Below are 18,552 nucleotides of genomic sequence, written 5' to 3'. Positions count from 1 at the left end.
TTTTTGACAGTATATTAGGACTGATTCATTGACGCAAGTGTGTTCTCTCAGAAGAAATGACCGGAGGCATTGAGGTGCGACTAATCAAAATTATTATTACATAATCAGCTAATTGGTGGACTCTCCCTTAATGAGAGCAGCTCATTAGCTATTGTGACAGGTCTGTTTCAGCAAGCCTGGGGCTCGGCGCACTTTTATTTAGCGGCAGAGATCCTCTATCTGTTCATACGTTTACTATATGCTCTGTTCAGCCGCTGAACTGTTTTAATATTCAGAATGCACAGGAATGTGATCCCGATGACCTACAGTTTCCTCTTACACGATTCCAGGAGATGTGTCACAAAAAGCATGGGTTATATAGCGTCTATTCATCGGTCCCTCCGTCGAAAGCACCCAGCCAATGAGCCTAAAAACTACTGTTTTCATCAAATGTCAGGCTCTGGCCAGCTGATTCTTATTCTGAGCCAATAAACATGTCATTTCCAGCTGGAGTTGGCCGGGCCGCCTGTCTCTGCAGCTTTCCGATAAAGAGCGATTTGCGGTCGCCTTGACGACCTAGTGCCTCGCCGTCTTGGTTACGTGATTGATCACAGTATCTTGCGCCGGTGACACAGGTAGGGGGAGGGACGTTGCCGAGCTCTATCAGATGCAGCGTCGATGTCCTTCTCCCCGGCTGAGGGGATTTAAAACTGTCACACGCTCTCACACCTCCTGTTTTCCCCGGAGACGGATGTGTCGTGCGTGACATTGAGGGCGAGAGGCAGAGCATCAATCGCAGACTGGGTGATAAGTGTCATGCCGACTGCTCGCCTGGCCTGTTTCTCAAACTGCGCTCACACACTTTTGCACGCTCTCACTCAGTAGTGCAAACAGATGTCAACTTCAAACTACCGACAGCTTCTTGTGGAAAACAGCGAGGGATATAAAAATAGAAATATAGCTTTTTTAAATTAATAGTTCTCCCAAGCATATGTCATTTACTCATCCCCATATCGTTCCAAAACTGTTTAAATTTCTTTCTTTTACAAGAAACAAAAAATACGATTTTAGCAGAATGTTTACGTTGCTCTTTTCCATGCAATGAAAGTTAATGGTGAACAGATGTCAAGCTCCAAAAATGACCAAAAGCACCATGAAAGATACAATTACATTATATTTGAAGTCTTCTGAAAGTCATGTCATAGCTTTGTGTGAAGAAAAAGTCTGAATTTTCAGTTGAGAATATCCTCCGAAGCTCTCTAATCTTATGTACGTTCATGTATTGATGTGGTACGTAAAGTTTGATATCAAAGATGGCAGATTTCGTTGTGTCAACTTTTATAATGTCATTTACTTTCATTGTATGAAAATGAGCAGCATGAACATCCTGTCTAACATCATTTTGAATTTAATGGAAGAAAAGAGTCTGTGTTGCCAGGTTTGATGACACAGTTCTCATTTTTGGGTAAACTATGGGAGAAAATCCTCTAAGTTTTTTTTTGTAAAAAACAAAAGACCACACTCATGTCCACCAGCTTACTTGAAAGCCTCTTGTTCATGTTTGCTGGTCTGTGCTTGTCACAGTTGAGATGATGAAGACTGATTATTCAGCACAGGTATGACTCATCAGAAGCCATATTGCCCAAAGCCAGTGTCTGTGAGCTGTGAGGCCCCAGAGACGGGCTGTATTTCACTGTGAAATTAAACGCTCCTGCGCTACACAAACAACCTCATTATGCCCTGTTCGCCCAGGAAGATTTGCTGCAGAATGTTTTGCCCAACTTCTGCTGATATGGGGGTGGAAGAGAGGAATGCATAACTTAACACATGGCAGTTTCTCATCTCTGAGAGAAATTGATGTTAAATCCTCAACTCTCAGTGTTATAGTCTTAAATTGTCCTGTTATTAGATGAAAGTGTCTGTCCAGTAAACAAGACCCTAAAAGTCAGTGGTTTTGGTGGGTTGTCTGTTCTGACCCGGTTGAGGACAACAATGCTAAATGGTAATGATAAAATTATTCTAACCATAAATAGACTTATTAATGTTTGAAATTTAATGCTGATGTCAAAGGTTGTCAAACTTTACAGTATTTTGGTGCAAATTCATCTGTCATTTATAGTAGAAACTCAAGTTAGACAGACAGCAAAAAGAAAAGGTTGTTCAACATGTCTATTAACAAAAATACACAAGGTAGAACAAAATATGACAAACTAGATTAAAGGGTTAGTTCACCCAAAAGTGAAAACTGTCATCATTTACTCACCCTCAAGTTGTGTCAAACCTTTATGACTTTTGTCACAAAAGAAGCAATTTTAACGAAACCTGAGAGATTTCTGTTGGTTCAGATCACATTGGTTCTCGTTGTTTTGACTTGTGAGAACCAAACGAAGTTTGAGTCTGGTTGAGCTTCTATTTACCATATTTTAAGTGTGCTGATCAATGTTTATACGTATGTGTATAAAGGTCTAAATTAAATCTTATCATATAAAGTGATCTTGTATCTTTAGAAGACTTGAATAAAACTCGATCCATATGGATTACTTGGTTACACTTTATGTTAAGGTGTCCTTATTAGAGTGTAATTATACATTTAAGTACAGAGTAATATGAATTTACAACATACTATAGGATTAGGATTAAGGTTTGGTTTATGGTTAGTTGCATGTATTTATGCAGAATTTTATTACCATAGTAAGTCACTGTAATGTGTAAAGTTACCGATTTCTTTTATGGTCTCTTTATGAATGTTTTGAAGTGTCAGTGTTTTGGAAGAATGGATTTTTAATGGAGGGAAATCTCTCAGGTTTCATTAAAGTATCTCAATTTGTGTTTTTCGAAGATAAACAAACATCTTACAGGTTTGGAATGATGTTGTAATAAATGATGACATTTTTTTTTTCCTTTACTTACAGGTTGACTTGCAATGAAGATCACAAGCTTGTGATTCGATTAAATTCCATTTCTGATTCAATATTGATTAATTTGTGTAGTACATGGCATTTACATAAACTATACAGGGAGTGAGTTGATAATCTATTTATCTATTACCATTTCAGTCGTATCCAACTCTTGGTGATTCTATGGCCAACTCTTGCCATTTGCAAGAGACTGGCAATGATTTTTTCTGGGGTAGTTTACCAGGTCCTTCCCCAACCTTCCCATTACATGGCTTGGGACTCTCAAACACACACACACACATGCATTCACACCTACGGACAATTTAGTGTCTCCAATTCACCTAGAAACCGGAGCACCCGGAGGAAACCCATGCAGACAGAGAAAACATCCACACAGAAAGCTCAGACCTTTTTGCTGTGAGGCGACAGTGCTACCCACTGAGCCACTGTTTCACCCCAGTAGATAATCCATTACTATAATACTGAAGGTTAAAATTAACTGATTTGTATAAAAACATTTAATTACACACAAGGAAGTTTTTTTTTATAATAATAAAGTTATAATACTAACTTTATAAATATATAATTGTTTCTACTCCAATTTGTTTTTTGAAATATAAACATTTAAATGGAAGCTGTCATAAAAACTTGACAAATTTATTTAAACATACATTAAGTATTGAAGAACAGTAAAAAATTATAACAAATATGTAATATGGTGCATATATTTAGCATAGATGATTAACGAGTTCCCCTTACAAAAAAGACGTTTGTTCAAGTGTGCTATTAGTATACTTCTTTTAAACTAAAAATAAGAGATTATACTTTGTCTTATTTTTATGTAATTCTCAGAAATATACTTTATTTACTTCTCAGAAATATATTTAAAATTACACTTAAGTATACGTGACTTGTACTGGCAGAAAAGTCTAAGTATGTTTGGCCTATACTTCAATCTTATGATCGAGTATAATTAAGTATTCTAAGTAGGCCTATACTTGGCTTGTAGTTGTGTTTACTCTTTTGATTGAGTAGCCTTTTAAATACTTTTTTCATATAGTTTTACATACTGTCTTATAAACTTACATTGTTTGAAAATATTGATTTATAAAGAAAACATATGTTCCTAATTCCGAGTATGTGAATTTTTGTGTAATCCATTAGTAGTGTATAGGAATTTACTTCAAATTAACTCTTTCTCCACCATTGAAAGAATTTCCCATCATTTATAACACAACGCTTGCTGATGGCATTTGTGGAGGTGGAGTTAGGGTTGGGTTAGGATTAGGCAATCAGGTAGCGGTTTCAATGGTAGCGGTAATACTTTGGGAAGGACTCAAAAATCGAAAGAAGACTTTGACAAAAACAAGATTTTCTCAGCTTTTGTTAAAATATTTTTTTTATGAAACATTCAAGTTTTGATTAAAAAAGAATACACGAAGCTAGAATAAAATGTTTTTTGTTGTTGTTGTTTAAAAACAGAGGCTCTGTTCTTTATTTTGATATACTGAATGTTCAGATAGTCATTCAACAAAATATTCTGGGGGCCATGACATTTTTGAGACAATTATCAAAAATGCTGGTGATGACTGGCAACTGTAAAAAAAAAAAAACACTGGCAGGGAAAGAGTTAAAGTACAGTTAAAGGTATATTTCAAGTATAAAAATTAATACCCAGATAGGAACATAGTAGTATACTTACAATGCAAAAATAAACTATAAACAGTAAACAGTAAGTATAATGTTAAGTTCACTTAAAAAAACTTACAAATATACTTGCAGTATAAAACTACTAAACTAGTAGTTTACTGAGTATACTCTGAAGTGTACTTTCATAAACTAAAAATGTGCTACAAGTATTTAACTAGTAAGCTATCAGTATACCTATAAGTTCACTTGTAGTTGTAAACTAGCTGTGTACTCAGTTTACTACTGTTACACTTAAAGTATACGCAAAAGTATACTTTTATAGACTAAAAAGTGGGCCAATTTAGTCCCAAATAGTATTGAAATAGTACACTTGCAAGTATACTACTAGTACATTGATATTAGTATACTTATTATATAAAGTATATTTAAAAATACTTGAACTTTACTTAAGTTGGCCTATTATTAAAATTAAGTACACATTTTTTTTGTAACGGTTGGTCACTGAATGGCTTTTCTGAGGTAAATGTAACATTACGTGGCATTGTTTACAAGCTATTCTATTGACGTCTTTCTGTGGTTGAAACACTGATTGAGCGATACATGAGACATGATATGGATTTTGGCAAGTTGTACTGTATCTGGCAACATACCTTCTGATGTTCATTTATGTTAATTTTGTGCAGTAACTAGAAGTAAAGTGGAAAAAAGATGATCTGTTCATGTGCCCTTCCTGCTGCTGCTTCACTTGAACTGAGGCAGCAACAGCGATCTGTCACGCCACATTAAAGAGCAGCAAAACGGTATTTATTGTTTTAATTTCATAATAAAATGGACAGAATTTGAAATCTGATGCTACGTCCGAAATTGAATACTTCCCTACTACATAGTATGCATGAAACAACAGAATCCCCAACAGAGTAGTATGTCTGAATTCATAGTATTCGAAAAACAGTAGGCGAAAAGTCCCCAGATGATCTACTATTTCCGGCGAGATTCTGAAGTGCGCATTTGATGGACACTTTACTATCCCATGAGGCCACGGGAGGGGATTTATGAATGGAGGTGAAGCGACGCAACTGACACTGGTGAGTCACATGATAATGACAACATGGCGGATGTAGTACGTCCGGATTACATTTATACTACACACTCATACTATATAGAATGTACTTTTTTCACGAAGTAAGTTCAAATACAAATGTAGTACCTACTCAGACAAAACGTGATTTCAGATGCACCGTGAGACTTTGTTTCATATCAAAAGTAACAAAGCACAAAGTTCACTGTGATTTATCGGATGAGAGGCTACAATCATCTGTTCATTCATTAACTGAAAACAGCATAGACAAAGATAGATTCTTGGGTTTTAAAAATTCATATCGGTTCATAAAAATGAGAATCGATTAAAAAAAGAAATCAATATTTTTACCCAGCCCTAATATTAATACATTTCATTGATCAGTTACAAAGACCTTTTTGGTTTATTTATTAATAAACAGTTTTTGGTGCCACCACTTGTCCAAAGTATCCTAAAATATGGGTTCTGAAGCAAATCCAGTTGAGAACCTCGCTACACACTTTGTAATGTTACTCTTAAAATAATAATAGAAAAAACAGTATAGTTTTTTGTTGTCTACAACTTTTTATTTGATCACATTCATCTGTGTTCTGGCGTCTTTTTCCGCTGTCTTTTGACCAAGTGAGGCTGGTTCCCCTCCAGCTGCATCTCTTATCAGCGTGACACACAAACCCAGCCGTGAGTCTGGACCGCGTCTGTGCCTTGAGTTCTGGCTGCCGCCTGCACATAGACGCTCTACTGAGACGGTTAAGAATCAACATCCAATCTCTAGCCAGCATTGTCACCGAAGCCACATCAAGTTTGTTTAAAGGGATAGTTCACCCAAAAATGAAAATTCTGTCATCAGAAGTCAATGGGGCCCATCAATGGTTTGGTTACTGACATTCTTCAAAATATCTTCTTTTGTGTTTAGCAGAAGAAAGAAACTCATACAGGTTTGGAACAACTTGAGGGTGAGTAAACGATGACAAAATTTCCATGTTTGGGTGAACTATCCCTTTAACTCACTACATTTTTTAAAACAACCATGGTAGTAAAATATCTTTTTTTAAATGACAAATGAAGTTCTTAGGGGTGTCTGCTGTGAGAGACGTGTGGTTTGATGGCCTTCGAGGACTGGAACAGCAGGTGTTGCTGTGGTGCCATGCTGAGCAGTAAAGGTCACTTTTGATGGAGCTGGGTGCAAAAATATTACATTTTCTCTTCACAGTCACGCACACAGGGGTGGCCTATAGAAATCCAAAGATAGAAGCGCAGGTCACAGGGTCCCAATACATATAATTGGCCAGACACAATCCTAATCTTAAAACAAACCTTCCCATCTCCTCCTCCAGTGAAAGATTCATTCATTTACATGTGTTACATACTTTACCTGCCCAAAACTCTAGATTACCATGACAAAAGAGGCGCTCCAACCCCCTCAAGAGAGATTAGAAACTTAACTCTGTGAATCCTCCAGCAGTCATTTGGCTTGTGAGGAAGGACAATGCAGGAGGTGGTGGGGCTATAAATGTGTGGCACTGTGTCCTGCTGTTCTCCTTTTCGCCATGCTGACTAATGACCTTCCCCCCTCCTCCAGCCTTCGACGTCTCCTCCTCCTCCTTCCACCCCTCCCCCCTTGCCCTCTCACGCGATCTCCCATCCCCCCTGCTCCTCTCAGGGGTGGAGTCCAGCGGCCTGTGCCGCCAGAGAGGCGTCCATCACAGGTCTTTAGATTAGCCACAACGCCGCTCAGGACAAAAGAGCTCCTCCCCCCACCCCTCCACTCCCCATGTCCTGATGGTTAATGGAGGAGGGGATGCGTCATGGACACGGAGAAGAAGTTCACGGCTCTGCACTAATACCACAGTGCTTCTCGGCAGATCAAGTGTGGATCTGACAGGAACACATCTCTGTTTGAGATAAACATGCTCGGAATGACAAGCTGTGAAGCTTGATATAAAAGAAGTCGAGAAGTGATATTTAAAAACCACATAAATTACTATGGCAAAAGCTTGATATATAGGTTCTTATAACATATTGATGTAAATGAGTGATTCTGTGATCTCATTTCTTCTAGGGCCACTTTAAGAGATTCATAGAATTATCTCAAGGCAAAGAGACAATTTCTAATCATTTGATACCCTCTAAATTCAGGCTTTCAAGTTCAGGGTTTTGGACATTCCTTGCAATGTGAATAGATCACAAACAACAGGAGGCAAAACTCAGCTTTACATGATAAAAATCAAATTTTACTACAAAAACTGATGTATCACACCTCTACCAAGAACCAGCCTGTGCTGCAAGTTAATATGTATTTATGTTTACCTCTTTTCTTTATTGTTTCTCCATATCTGAATGAAGCCAGGCTGATGGTTTTCCTCCATGATCAAGAAAAATGTCTGAAAACACACAGCAAGCACATGGTCAGACGGATTGAGAGTTGTTGTTGGAGGGACCTCTGCTGGAAATTAAAAGTAGTGTATATATAGACCAAACGTTTAAGCTTTTATAGAGGACATTTCTGTGTTTTGTAAATTTAATAAATGGGAGATAAAAGTAAAATGAAGTGTAGGGTAATTGTTGTAAGCACTTAATATAGTCTAGTAAATTACATCAATTAAATTAATATTGTCATTATTTGGCCTACTCACACTCATGTCGTTCAAACTGTATGACTTTCTGTCTTCTGTGGAACACAAACACATATTTTGAAGAACGTTTCAGTTGTTTTGTACATGCAATGCTTAAATTCTTGCTTCCTTTGATTTCTTTGGGATTTATATCAGTGCATTTTATTTAGATAATCTCTCTGTGGTCTAGCGTCTGTTGTTATTAGCTATTTATTGTCAGTTGACATTTTGGTGGGACAGATTTCTCAGACATTTTTTACATAACCATCTTTTTTGAATTTCAGACGATCATTGTTATCTATAAAATGAATAATCAGAAGTTGTAAAACTGAAAACCTTTGTGTGGGACACCTGAATTCCTATAAAACATGTATAGAACTATATAGTACTGTATAGTTCACCACACAACATACAATTTAGACTATAGTGAATGAGCTGCATGATTAATCATTAAAAGATCGCGATCTCGATTTATATACGCAATCTTATTTCCAGTGTTGGGCAGTAACTAGTTACATTAATAATATTACTTTTCACAGTAACTAGTTGTGTAACTAATTGCTAATAAGATTTCAATAATAATATTATAGTTAACATTCATAAAACAGCTCGTTACTTAGTTACTTTTGTTGCCTCAACCCCTACTGATTTGAAATCCAACAATTCCTAGATTTTTTTTTTTTTATAATTTTCACAACTCACACAGGCACATGAAGTCACCAGTGCAGCAAGCTTGAAATATAGAAAAGCTTATATTCAGTGGATGGAAATATTGCCATTACATTGATTTTGTCAAGAGAAAAGATGATCTGAACACAATTGTGTAAGTTGTGGCATTACTTTACTCTGGCATTACACGGCTTGCCTACCCACATCCCTCTGATCCTGATATAAATTACATTACTATAATTAAAAATCTTTTTGTAAAACGAAACATTTTTCTTACGAACTTATGTGATTTCTTTTGATAAAATACATCATGAAATATAATCGTATATGGGTAACAGAGAAGTTATAGCTACAATAGCTTTAAGCTACACATATTACAATTAATGAGATTAATACAACATTTTTACTTGAAAGTCACAATCAATCACCACTGAGTGTTTGTAATAACTTCTGACTGCGATGCAATGTGGATTTCAGTCAAATGATAAGGGAAGAAATATGTTATTAGTATCATTTTAGAAGAATTTTTATGGGGAAGATACACAATTACAACTTCTGTGGAGCATGAAGGGTAGTAGTGTAACTAATTGCTGTTGCCAGAAAGTAATAAGTAATAATATTACTTTTGAAAGGAGTAACTAGTAACGAGTAATAAATTACATTTTTTGAGCAACGAGCCCAACACTGCTTTTTTTTTTTAAATGACAACAAATAGCGTGTATTAAACCTTTGATAAGTAGGCCTACGATCACAGCGAACATTCAGATCTGTGTTGGCACTGCCGCTGACCCACGCAGTTGTCGTGTATGAAACAGCTTCACAGTCATTTCAACCACACAGTATCATTATTTCTGTGTTACAAACATTCAAAGTATCACAGAAGTACTAGGATAAATGTTTATAGTTCGAATATAAACACTGATGTCTACAGTAGTGATCAAAACTTGTTTGACATTTGAAAGTAAGGACGCTTCAAATAAAGACTGTATCAATTACATCATTCCACCAGTAGGTGGTGACAAATGACTATTAAAAATTTATTTACCATTAAATCATTAATTCAAGAGATTTGTTTCAAAAATTGGTCTCATCCTGTAATGAAACAAGTGCGCAATACTTCCCTACTATATAGCATACTAAAAACAGAATGCCAATAGAGTAGTATGTCCGAATGCAGAGTATTCAAAAAACAGTAGTCCACAAGTCCCCTGAACGACCTACTACTTCCGCCAAGATTCTGAAGTGTGCATTCGATGGGCACTTCTCTATGCCATGAGGCCATGGGAAAGGATTTATAAATGGAAGTGAAATGACGCAACTGACGCTGGTAGGTACACTACACACTATATAAAACACACTACACACTATATCCACCAATGAGAAAGAAGGTGTTTTCTGTGAACGTGACATTTATTAGCTGCTATAGGAAATACCTACTCAAACAGTACGTGATTTCGGATGTACCAGTGGAGTATTTATGAGTGAGTCATTGAATCATTCATTAAACCATTTTTAAAAATAATTAATTCTAATTAATTAAATATTTTTATAAAATAGACCGCAGCACTTAACATTTCATCAGAACCTCTAGTAAACTGCATGTTATTTTTTATAGTTGTATATTCAGGATGGTGGGAGAACTGTGATCTCTATTTTAAACAAAGAAATCGTGACTCAATTTATCCAATTATACAGCTATAACTACTAGCCTATAGGCTAGTGTGGTGGAAATTTTCCTGATATTGATATTTAAAATCCTAAATCTTCCCCTCTCCAATGGCCCTGAAACTTTCCCCCAGCAGACTGTCTGCCAGTCATATTCATAGGATTCATTATTTCATATAGCTTATGATGAGCACTGCCTGTTCTCCAGCACACCCTCTTCCACCCTGAGCCCACAAGAGCTCTGTGCTGCACACTTTTTACTGACACATCAGATGCCATTGCGCCCCTTTTAACTAACCACCTCACCCCGCTGGCCAGGCATGCATGACTCATAGTTTAACATCATCACATATGTGGCCAACTTTTCCATGTCATTGGCTTGTTTATCTTTGTCTTCATTTTAGTTTTAAAATTAAGTAGGGGGAAAAGCTATATAACGTAGAGCAAAACACAAACTTAGACTCAGTATATATCTCTTATCCAAAGTCAGTGAGATGGCAACATCCTCACAAACCAATAAAAGTTTTCCTGCTCTTACAGATTTCTATAATTTCCATCTTTCATGAACAAGGCTATTGTCAGTAAAAAACAAAACAAAAAACAACATAACAGCCTAGAACACAAAAACCTTGAAAGGAAAGATCTTTTTTTAAAAAAGATTCAGACCTGAACCTTTTTGAAAACATCAGAACGTTAGTTTTCATGTGTAAAATCTCTTCTTACAAAGAAAAACTTTAATGCCTGACTATTTGCATGTTTGTTAGGACTGCCCTCTGTTGGCTGAGCAAGGTTAGTACAATTACTAACCTTGTCATCTTGTCCTGTTTTTAAATTAAAAAGTGTATAATAGTGTTTTTTCTTTTCTTAATATCTGATGATATAAAATTGCTACTATCTTATATATTCACTAGACCAAGACATGCTGCAGGGATGCAAAAAGGTCTGATAATATTTAGTCATTTTAATATTTAGTAAATCTATATACATTATTCAATTTTATTACTTAATAAAGAGAAGGATCGGTGTTAGTGGGAATTAACTGTTGGGGTTCCTTGAAATGAAATATTCAATACATATGAGATATAGGCATATAGTAATAACAATACTAATAATAATATTTTGACTCAGATGTGAGCTGAACAATAAAATGTTTTATTTTTAACAATAAAATATATGATAAAAATATCTGATGATAAATTATAATTGTTGTAAACACAAAGAGAAATATTATAAAACTATGCATATATATATATATATATATATATATATATAAATGCACATATAGCATGGAAAATGATAAAAAAAGAACCACCCACCTAATAATAATAATAGTATTAATAGTAATAATACATAATAGTAGTAGTAAACATACAAATGTAGAAACCTTATTAGTATTTAAAGTATAATAATACTTTAGCAATTTAATAATAATAGTAATAAACACACAAAGGAATATATATATATATATATATATATAGTTTCTTTGATAGTTCATGACACTAAATAAACACCTTAATGAATCATAAAATACGAGAAAATATAAATATGTAGTAGTATTTCGGCAGGGTATTCCTGTGAATAAAAAAGAGCCCGCCTCCACGGCGACTGCAAAGTGAAGATCCGACGCGTGATTGGCCGAGGAACTACGACAAAGATGAAGCCCGAGAACGCCATTCGCTCAGTAAAGATGGAGTAGCTCCCGTTGATTGGCCGCCGTGAGAATTAAAAGTTTTCTCTGTCAGAAAAAAATGTATGTCGCCCAACGTGGGGCTCGAACCCACGACCCTGAGATTAAGAGTCTCATGCTCTACCGACTGAGCTAGCCGGGCTGAAGACCTCCAATTTTAAATACGTAATAAGAATCAGTGTCAAACAACTAAAAGGCTTTCATATCTCGCTTTTGAATAACTCATTCTAAAGTATCCAAATTATTAAATATGCACATCCTTATCCACTCTACATATTTGTCCATAATCTATAGATTTTCTACATTTTCCGTGAATTTTGCGGGTCAAGACAGCAGGTGGTGCCCAAACCTCACATAAGTAATGGCTAGCTTCATTTGTCTAATGTAGTTAGGCCTATGTCTTGTCTACTTTATAATATGTATATGTTTCTCTTTGTAGTTGTCTTGACAACCAGTCTGCTTATCCTTAAAAAGGTAAGTGTCACCGAGGATAACAAAAACTATGAGGTGGTATACATTTCTGAGGTAGCTTTAACAGCATCAATAATGTAATTTATTATCAGAATATGGTCAGTTAAATAGTCAGGCCTAGGCTAGCTTTAATGTGATTTTTACTCAGATTCTAAAAACACCCTAACTTCTTGTAGGCGACACATTTATTTGAAACATTTATTGAAATATTCATATATGGGGATTTCCCTAACAATCTGGGAAACTCTTCTATGTACTGCTGTTCTGAACTGCCGTGGGCTGTGATGTTAATTGTATTAGTTGAATAGTGTCTGTTAGCCTGGACTGCTCTGCTGCTCAGGGATGTAATATTACACTGGATTATACTGCTGTTTTATCACTGGGAAATAGTCAGACTCAAATGAATCTGATTACATTTCCTTCTATTTTCTCACAACTACCTTGCCAGTTAGCTTTGTTCTGTGGCAAGTGACCAAGGTGTCAGTTAGCGGCTAGATGATGATAGCTAAAACAGCTTAACCTACAACATTGTCAAAACAGCTTTGAAGTGTTTCATTATAAATCATAAAAATCCAAAATCACACAGTACTTACGTTAGACGCCTGTTCTTTTCTTTAAACGTGGGTAATAACATATATATTATAAATATATGATTGTGTAACTGGGAGCATCACTGAATGTTGTACCTTTTGTTTTGAAATAGTTGTGTATGAGTCCCGTAGATTCCAATATCATAGAGCCACTGTTGGAAAGGGTGTGTGAAGGATGAAGAACGAAGGGCAATTTAACTATCACAACTATCACAAAACATCTGTTATGTAAAATAGCTTATTCAGGTAATGGTTTTTACACTGAGCTAATGACATTTTCTATCCCCTATCCCTAACTCTACCCCTAAACACACAACCTTCATAGAAAACATTCTGCATTTTTACACTTTCAAAAAACATAATTTACAGCTGTGGCTAAAATTATTGGCAGTGACAACGTTTGTTTTTGCAGTGTCCTGTTTCCGTTGTTGTTGTGTTGATTCACATTGTTTCTAGATTATGATCAGATGCATTTTAAATAATTGCAAAAAGCAAAAAAAAAAAAACTTTATCACAACAATCCAAATTTCACAGTTTTTTGGCCCTGGCACTAAAAAAACAAACAGCTAACATAATTTCACTAATCATATCATCAGCACATGGGGAAATGTGAACAAGTACTAGTTAGGTGAAATAATTCTATAATTCTGATTGGATTATAAGAGCAGGAGGGAAGAAGTGCTTCCAATCATTGTGTTTTTGTGTTAACCATGGTTACCTCCAAAGAAAGTTGTGCAGCCGTCATCGCTTTGTATCAAAATGGCCTCACATGCAAGGAAATTGCTGCAAATAATATTGCACCTGAAAGAACCATATACCAGATCATCATGAACTTTAAAGAGAGAGGTTCAACTACAGTGATGAAAGCTTCAGGCTGTCCAAGAGTGTCCAGTAAGCGCCAGGACCGTCTCCTCCTGAAGAGTCGGCTATGGAATCATGTCACCACCAGTGCAGAGCATGCTCAATATTGGCAGCAGGTGAGTGTGAGTGCATCTGCATGCACAGTGAGGCCAAGACATTTGGACAATGGCCTGTTGTCAAAAAGGGCAGCAAACTCTAAGAAAAACATAAAGGACAGACTGAAATTCTGCAGAAACTACAAAGATTGGACAGCAGAAGATTAGTAAAAAGTTATTTTCTCTGATGAAGCACACTACCGACTGTCTGGGACATCTGGAAAATTGATTGTCCGGAGAAGAAAAGGTGAACGCTACCATGATCCAGGGGCAATTTGGTGATGATCTGTGCATTTTCCAGCATAATGGAGCAACTCCTTGGATCTTAATCCCATAAAGAACCTGTGGTCAATCCTCAAAAGGCAAGTGGACAAGCAGAAGCCCACAAATTGTGATCAACTCCAAGCACTAATTGGGCAAGAATGGATCCCAATAAATCAGGATTTGGCCCAGAAGCTGATTTACAGAACCAAACTACCAAGCTACCAACCAAATGTATTTTTTGATTTTTTTTTTTGCTTTGATTTTGATTTAATTTGCTTTGATTTTGTCATGTCATGGCCGCTACGGCAGAGCCTCATCACGTCATGGCCCCCGCAGCAGAGCCTCATCACGTCATGGCCGCCACGGCAGAGCCTCATCACATCATGGCTGCCACAGCAGGTCTCATCATGTCTAAAAAAAGTCTCCCCTGGAGATTTTTTGGAGGGAGGCTATAGTAACCAAGCTCCAGCGGGACTAACTGCCAGTGTTATGGATCCACAGCTGGGGTTAGTCACATTAGCATTAGTAGAGTGTTTGGTATCAACTAAATAGATGCATCTTTTTTGAAAAGAAAGCGTTGCGCTAAGATATTTTTTTCCACAATAAACTGCATAAAACATCTACGTTTCTCTATGCTTATTCTCCTTTGAACGCAAATTGACAAAGACACTTGATTATGAGATCATCTGCATTTTAACCTGCGCATCTTCATTCATGGATAAAAGCAGAGATCATGATTTTGTTTGATATGGCTTAGACCTCTTTATTCCACTGTGGTCATCCATTTGTTAAACACCTGAAACAAGCCTTATTGACCATTACAAAGGTGAACGTCACAGCAAAAATGGCACTGTTTGGTAAAATTCCTTGGCAATGAAACCAAGATAGAAACCAAGCTATTACAAGGCTTACATGATGAAACAAAGCAAAACATTCATAACAGAGATATCAAATGTAAACACTAAAGAAACTGAATTATGGGCCACCGTAGTTCTGCAAAATAGTTTCATTTCTGGTTAAAGTCACATCATGTAATCCTCTATGCATCAACAAATTGCATTCATTAAAATTCATTGCTTGAAATGTACATGTTACATGTAATACAATCTGACATAGAAAAGATGAGTAATCAAAAAAAAATATATAAGTGAATAAAAATATAAATAGATGAATTAAAAAGTTAAGATTTCTCCCAACCATGCAAATTAAATACAGAGGTGGAGCAGTGCAAATCTCTGCTATGTTGTATAGCAGAGACGTCACCGGCCCGGGTCAAAAGAGATTACCTTCTCAAATCCATCCACACAATCTCATGTGTGCAGCTCTCAGAAAAAGGCTGGATTGGTATGTTCAATGACGCAGCGTTTACAGTGACGTTTGACAAAGCGCAGTGCCTCCAGTGACACGTCACAGTCCTGTACATTCAGCAGCTGAAGGTCGAAGCAGTTTGCCGCAACCACCTGCAGCCCACGGCCCGTGATGCTCTCGCATGACTTCAGACTCAGTCTCTTCAGGTTGAACGAGTTTAGTGCAAGCTGCTCCAGGCCTGCGTCCGACACCAACGGGCACTTCCCAATGTCCAGGGACTTGAGCTTGAGGCAGTTCTTGGCAAGGTGCTCAATGCCGTGGTCCGTCAGTCCCTCGCAGCCACGAGCGTTCAGGTAACGCAGTCTGATGCAGTATTTAGCCACATAGCGCACGCCCACGTCTGTGATGCGGCCGCAGTGCGCTATGCTGAGGTACCGCAGGCGGCCCTCTAGTTTAGCGATCTCCCGCAGGCCAAAGTCACTGATGAAGCGGCAATCGCTGACACTGAGCTCCCGCACAGATGGGCAGTAGATGACCAAAAATCGCAGGCCCTCGTCGGTCAGACGCACGCAGCGCCGCAGGTAGAGGTGGGTGAGCTGAGTGCAGTGAGCTGCAATGGTGTGCAGGCCTTCGTCTTCCAAAGCAAAACAGTCAGTCATGTCAAGATAGCGGATAGAGATCTGCTGGCCATGAAGAGGGGAGAGTTTCACGGATACGTCCCGAGTCAGGCTGATGCAGGTTACCTTAGAGCACCCTGCAGAGAACAAAGACACAAAGTTCATTTGCACACACAATATGTAAAAATCTTCATTTGCACACACAATATGTAACAAATTTAGCACCTGATATGAAATTTAACCAAAACTTTGTATTTAAAGATGAAGTGTATAATTTCTGTGGTTCTAGCATCACCAAATTAAATAACAAAAATAATTAAAGCTGCAAGAAGCCATGAAAGGGACCGCCACCCGGTTGCTTTAGGAAAACAAGGCACGGTGGGCAATATACATTTAAGTATATCAATATAGGAGGACTACATCAGAGATTTGTATTTGCCACACTTCCTGCTACCAGCTAGTGGCGCTATGACTATAACTAAATTTTGGTGTGCAGATGTCTTCAGGCCAGGGCACTTTTTATACATGTGAAGCTTGAGGCAGATTGGACATTGTATGCTTGAGTTACAACAACTTCCTGTTTCATGACGATAATAGCATGCTTTAGCACTCAGCTAAGTGTTGCTAGCATGTTTAGTACTCGATTGCATATTTTAATATGTTGCTAGTAGTGCATCTCAGTGTTAAACACATCACTTCAGTCACTTGCCACTTGCCAGTGGGTGGCGCTATTACTATAACTGAATATTGGCAGGACTCTTCTCAAATGTGAAGTTTGGGGCAGATTGGACATTGTATGCCTGAGTTACAACAACTTCCTGTTTTGTGGCGTTAATCGCATACATTAGCACTTAGCCAAGTGTTGCATGATTTAATGTGTTTCTAGCATGTTTACTACTTCATGGCATATTTAAATGTTTCAGGGAGTGAATTACAGTGTAAAGCATGTCATTTCCTGTTGTGGTGACGCTATGACGAACTAAATATTGGCATGTAGAGGTCTTTAGGCCAGGACTCTTGTCAAACGTGAAGTTTGGGGCAGGCTGGACACTGTATGCCTGAGTTACAACAGGAAACAGTTTCCTGTTTCATGACGAAACATCGAATTTTGTCAGGCAGCCACAGACGCACCCTTCAGCGAAAACTCAAGATCTTCGCAATTTAACGTCGCAAAGGCCTTTAGATTAGACTGAACAAATATGATATTGACCTGATAAAATCTCTGGGAGGAGTTAGTTAAAGTACAATGTCTGGAAATGCCAAAAACTGCAAAAATTTTGCAGAGAAAATTCAAAATATCTCACTTCCTGTTGGTTTTTCAGATTTTGCTCCTATGGACTTTTTTGAAGGTAGTCCAACACATGTGTACCGAATTTCATACTTGTACTTGAAACATAGCGCAAAGGGCACTTAATGGAAATTTTTGAGGTGGCGCTATCGAGCCATTTTGCCACACCTAATTCTGAAACCCACATCAGAGGTAAATTTTCACCACTTCTAACGCGTGTGCAAAGTTTCATGAGTTTTCGAGCATGTTTAGGCCCTCTAAAATGCAATTCATTTCGGAGAAGAATAACAGACCTAGCAATTACAATATAGGGTCCTCACACCAACGGTGCTCGGGCCATAATGATAAATATTAATTATATTTTTAAACAGTTATTATATATTATTTATATTATTTATTTTTTGAGTACCAAATGTGCTCTCGGATACCTCTTTTTGTTTTTTCAATTTTCTTTTCATTACTTAAAGCTGTCTCTGCATATTAAGCTCCCATAGGAGTAAGTATTTTAAGAAAAATTACACATTTCAGTTTTAGACTATGTCTTTGAAGATAAATTATTTAGAAAAATCCAAAAACATTTCTTCCGAACCATGTGCATGTGATGATTTTTACTCCCAAAAGACAAAGACTTTTTGATGTTGTCAGATGCACATGAAAAGAAATACCAAATGTTTGGTTTCAGATCTGTTTTTACAGAAATCAGAAGAAAGCCTTGATGTAAAACATGCCATTTGAGAAATGTATCTACTCTGCTGTCTGTTCTTCACCTCAGTCATCTGATTTAAAGGGATAGTTTACCCAAAAATGGAAATTCTGTCATT

At 37.1% G+C, this 18,552-nt stretch overlaps 1 protein-coding gene and 1 non-coding gene across 3 annotated transcripts in view; both read right to left on the bottom strand.

Annotated features, from left to right (window-relative positions):
* Nucleotides 1-12,306: 12,306 nt before the first annotated feature.
* trnak-cuu (transfer RNA lysine (anticodon CUU)) lies at nt 12,307-12,379 on the bottom strand. Its single transcript has one exon. It is a non-coding gene; the product is annotated as a tRNA-Lys (tRNA).
* Nucleotides 12,380-15,255: 2,876 nt separating this feature from the next.
* The window catches only part of LOC127525742 (F-box/LRR-repeat protein 7), a 48,186-nt gene continuing 44,889 nt past the window's right edge, over nt 15,256-18,552 (bottom strand). For both annotated transcript variants that reach the window (XM_051918548.1, XM_051918539.1), the window contains exon 4: nt 15,256-16,580. In XM_051918548.1, the coding sequence (XP_051774508.1) occupies nt 15,844-16,580 (737 nt within the window). In that variant the 3' untranslated portion in view covers nt 15,256-15,843. The remainder of the gene's footprint in view (nt 16,581-18,552) is intronic.

The sequence above is a fragment of the Ctenopharyngodon idella genome, chromosome 2, assembly GCF_019924925.1.
Source record: "Ctenopharyngodon idella isolate HZGC_01 chromosome 2, HZGC01, whole genome shotgun sequence".
Lineage (NCBI taxonomy): Eukaryota > Metazoa > Chordata > Actinopteri > Cypriniformes > Xenocyprididae > Ctenopharyngodon > Ctenopharyngodon idella.
Note: the sequence above shows the minus strand (reverse complement) of the source record. Positions and strands in the feature narration are given on the sequence as shown.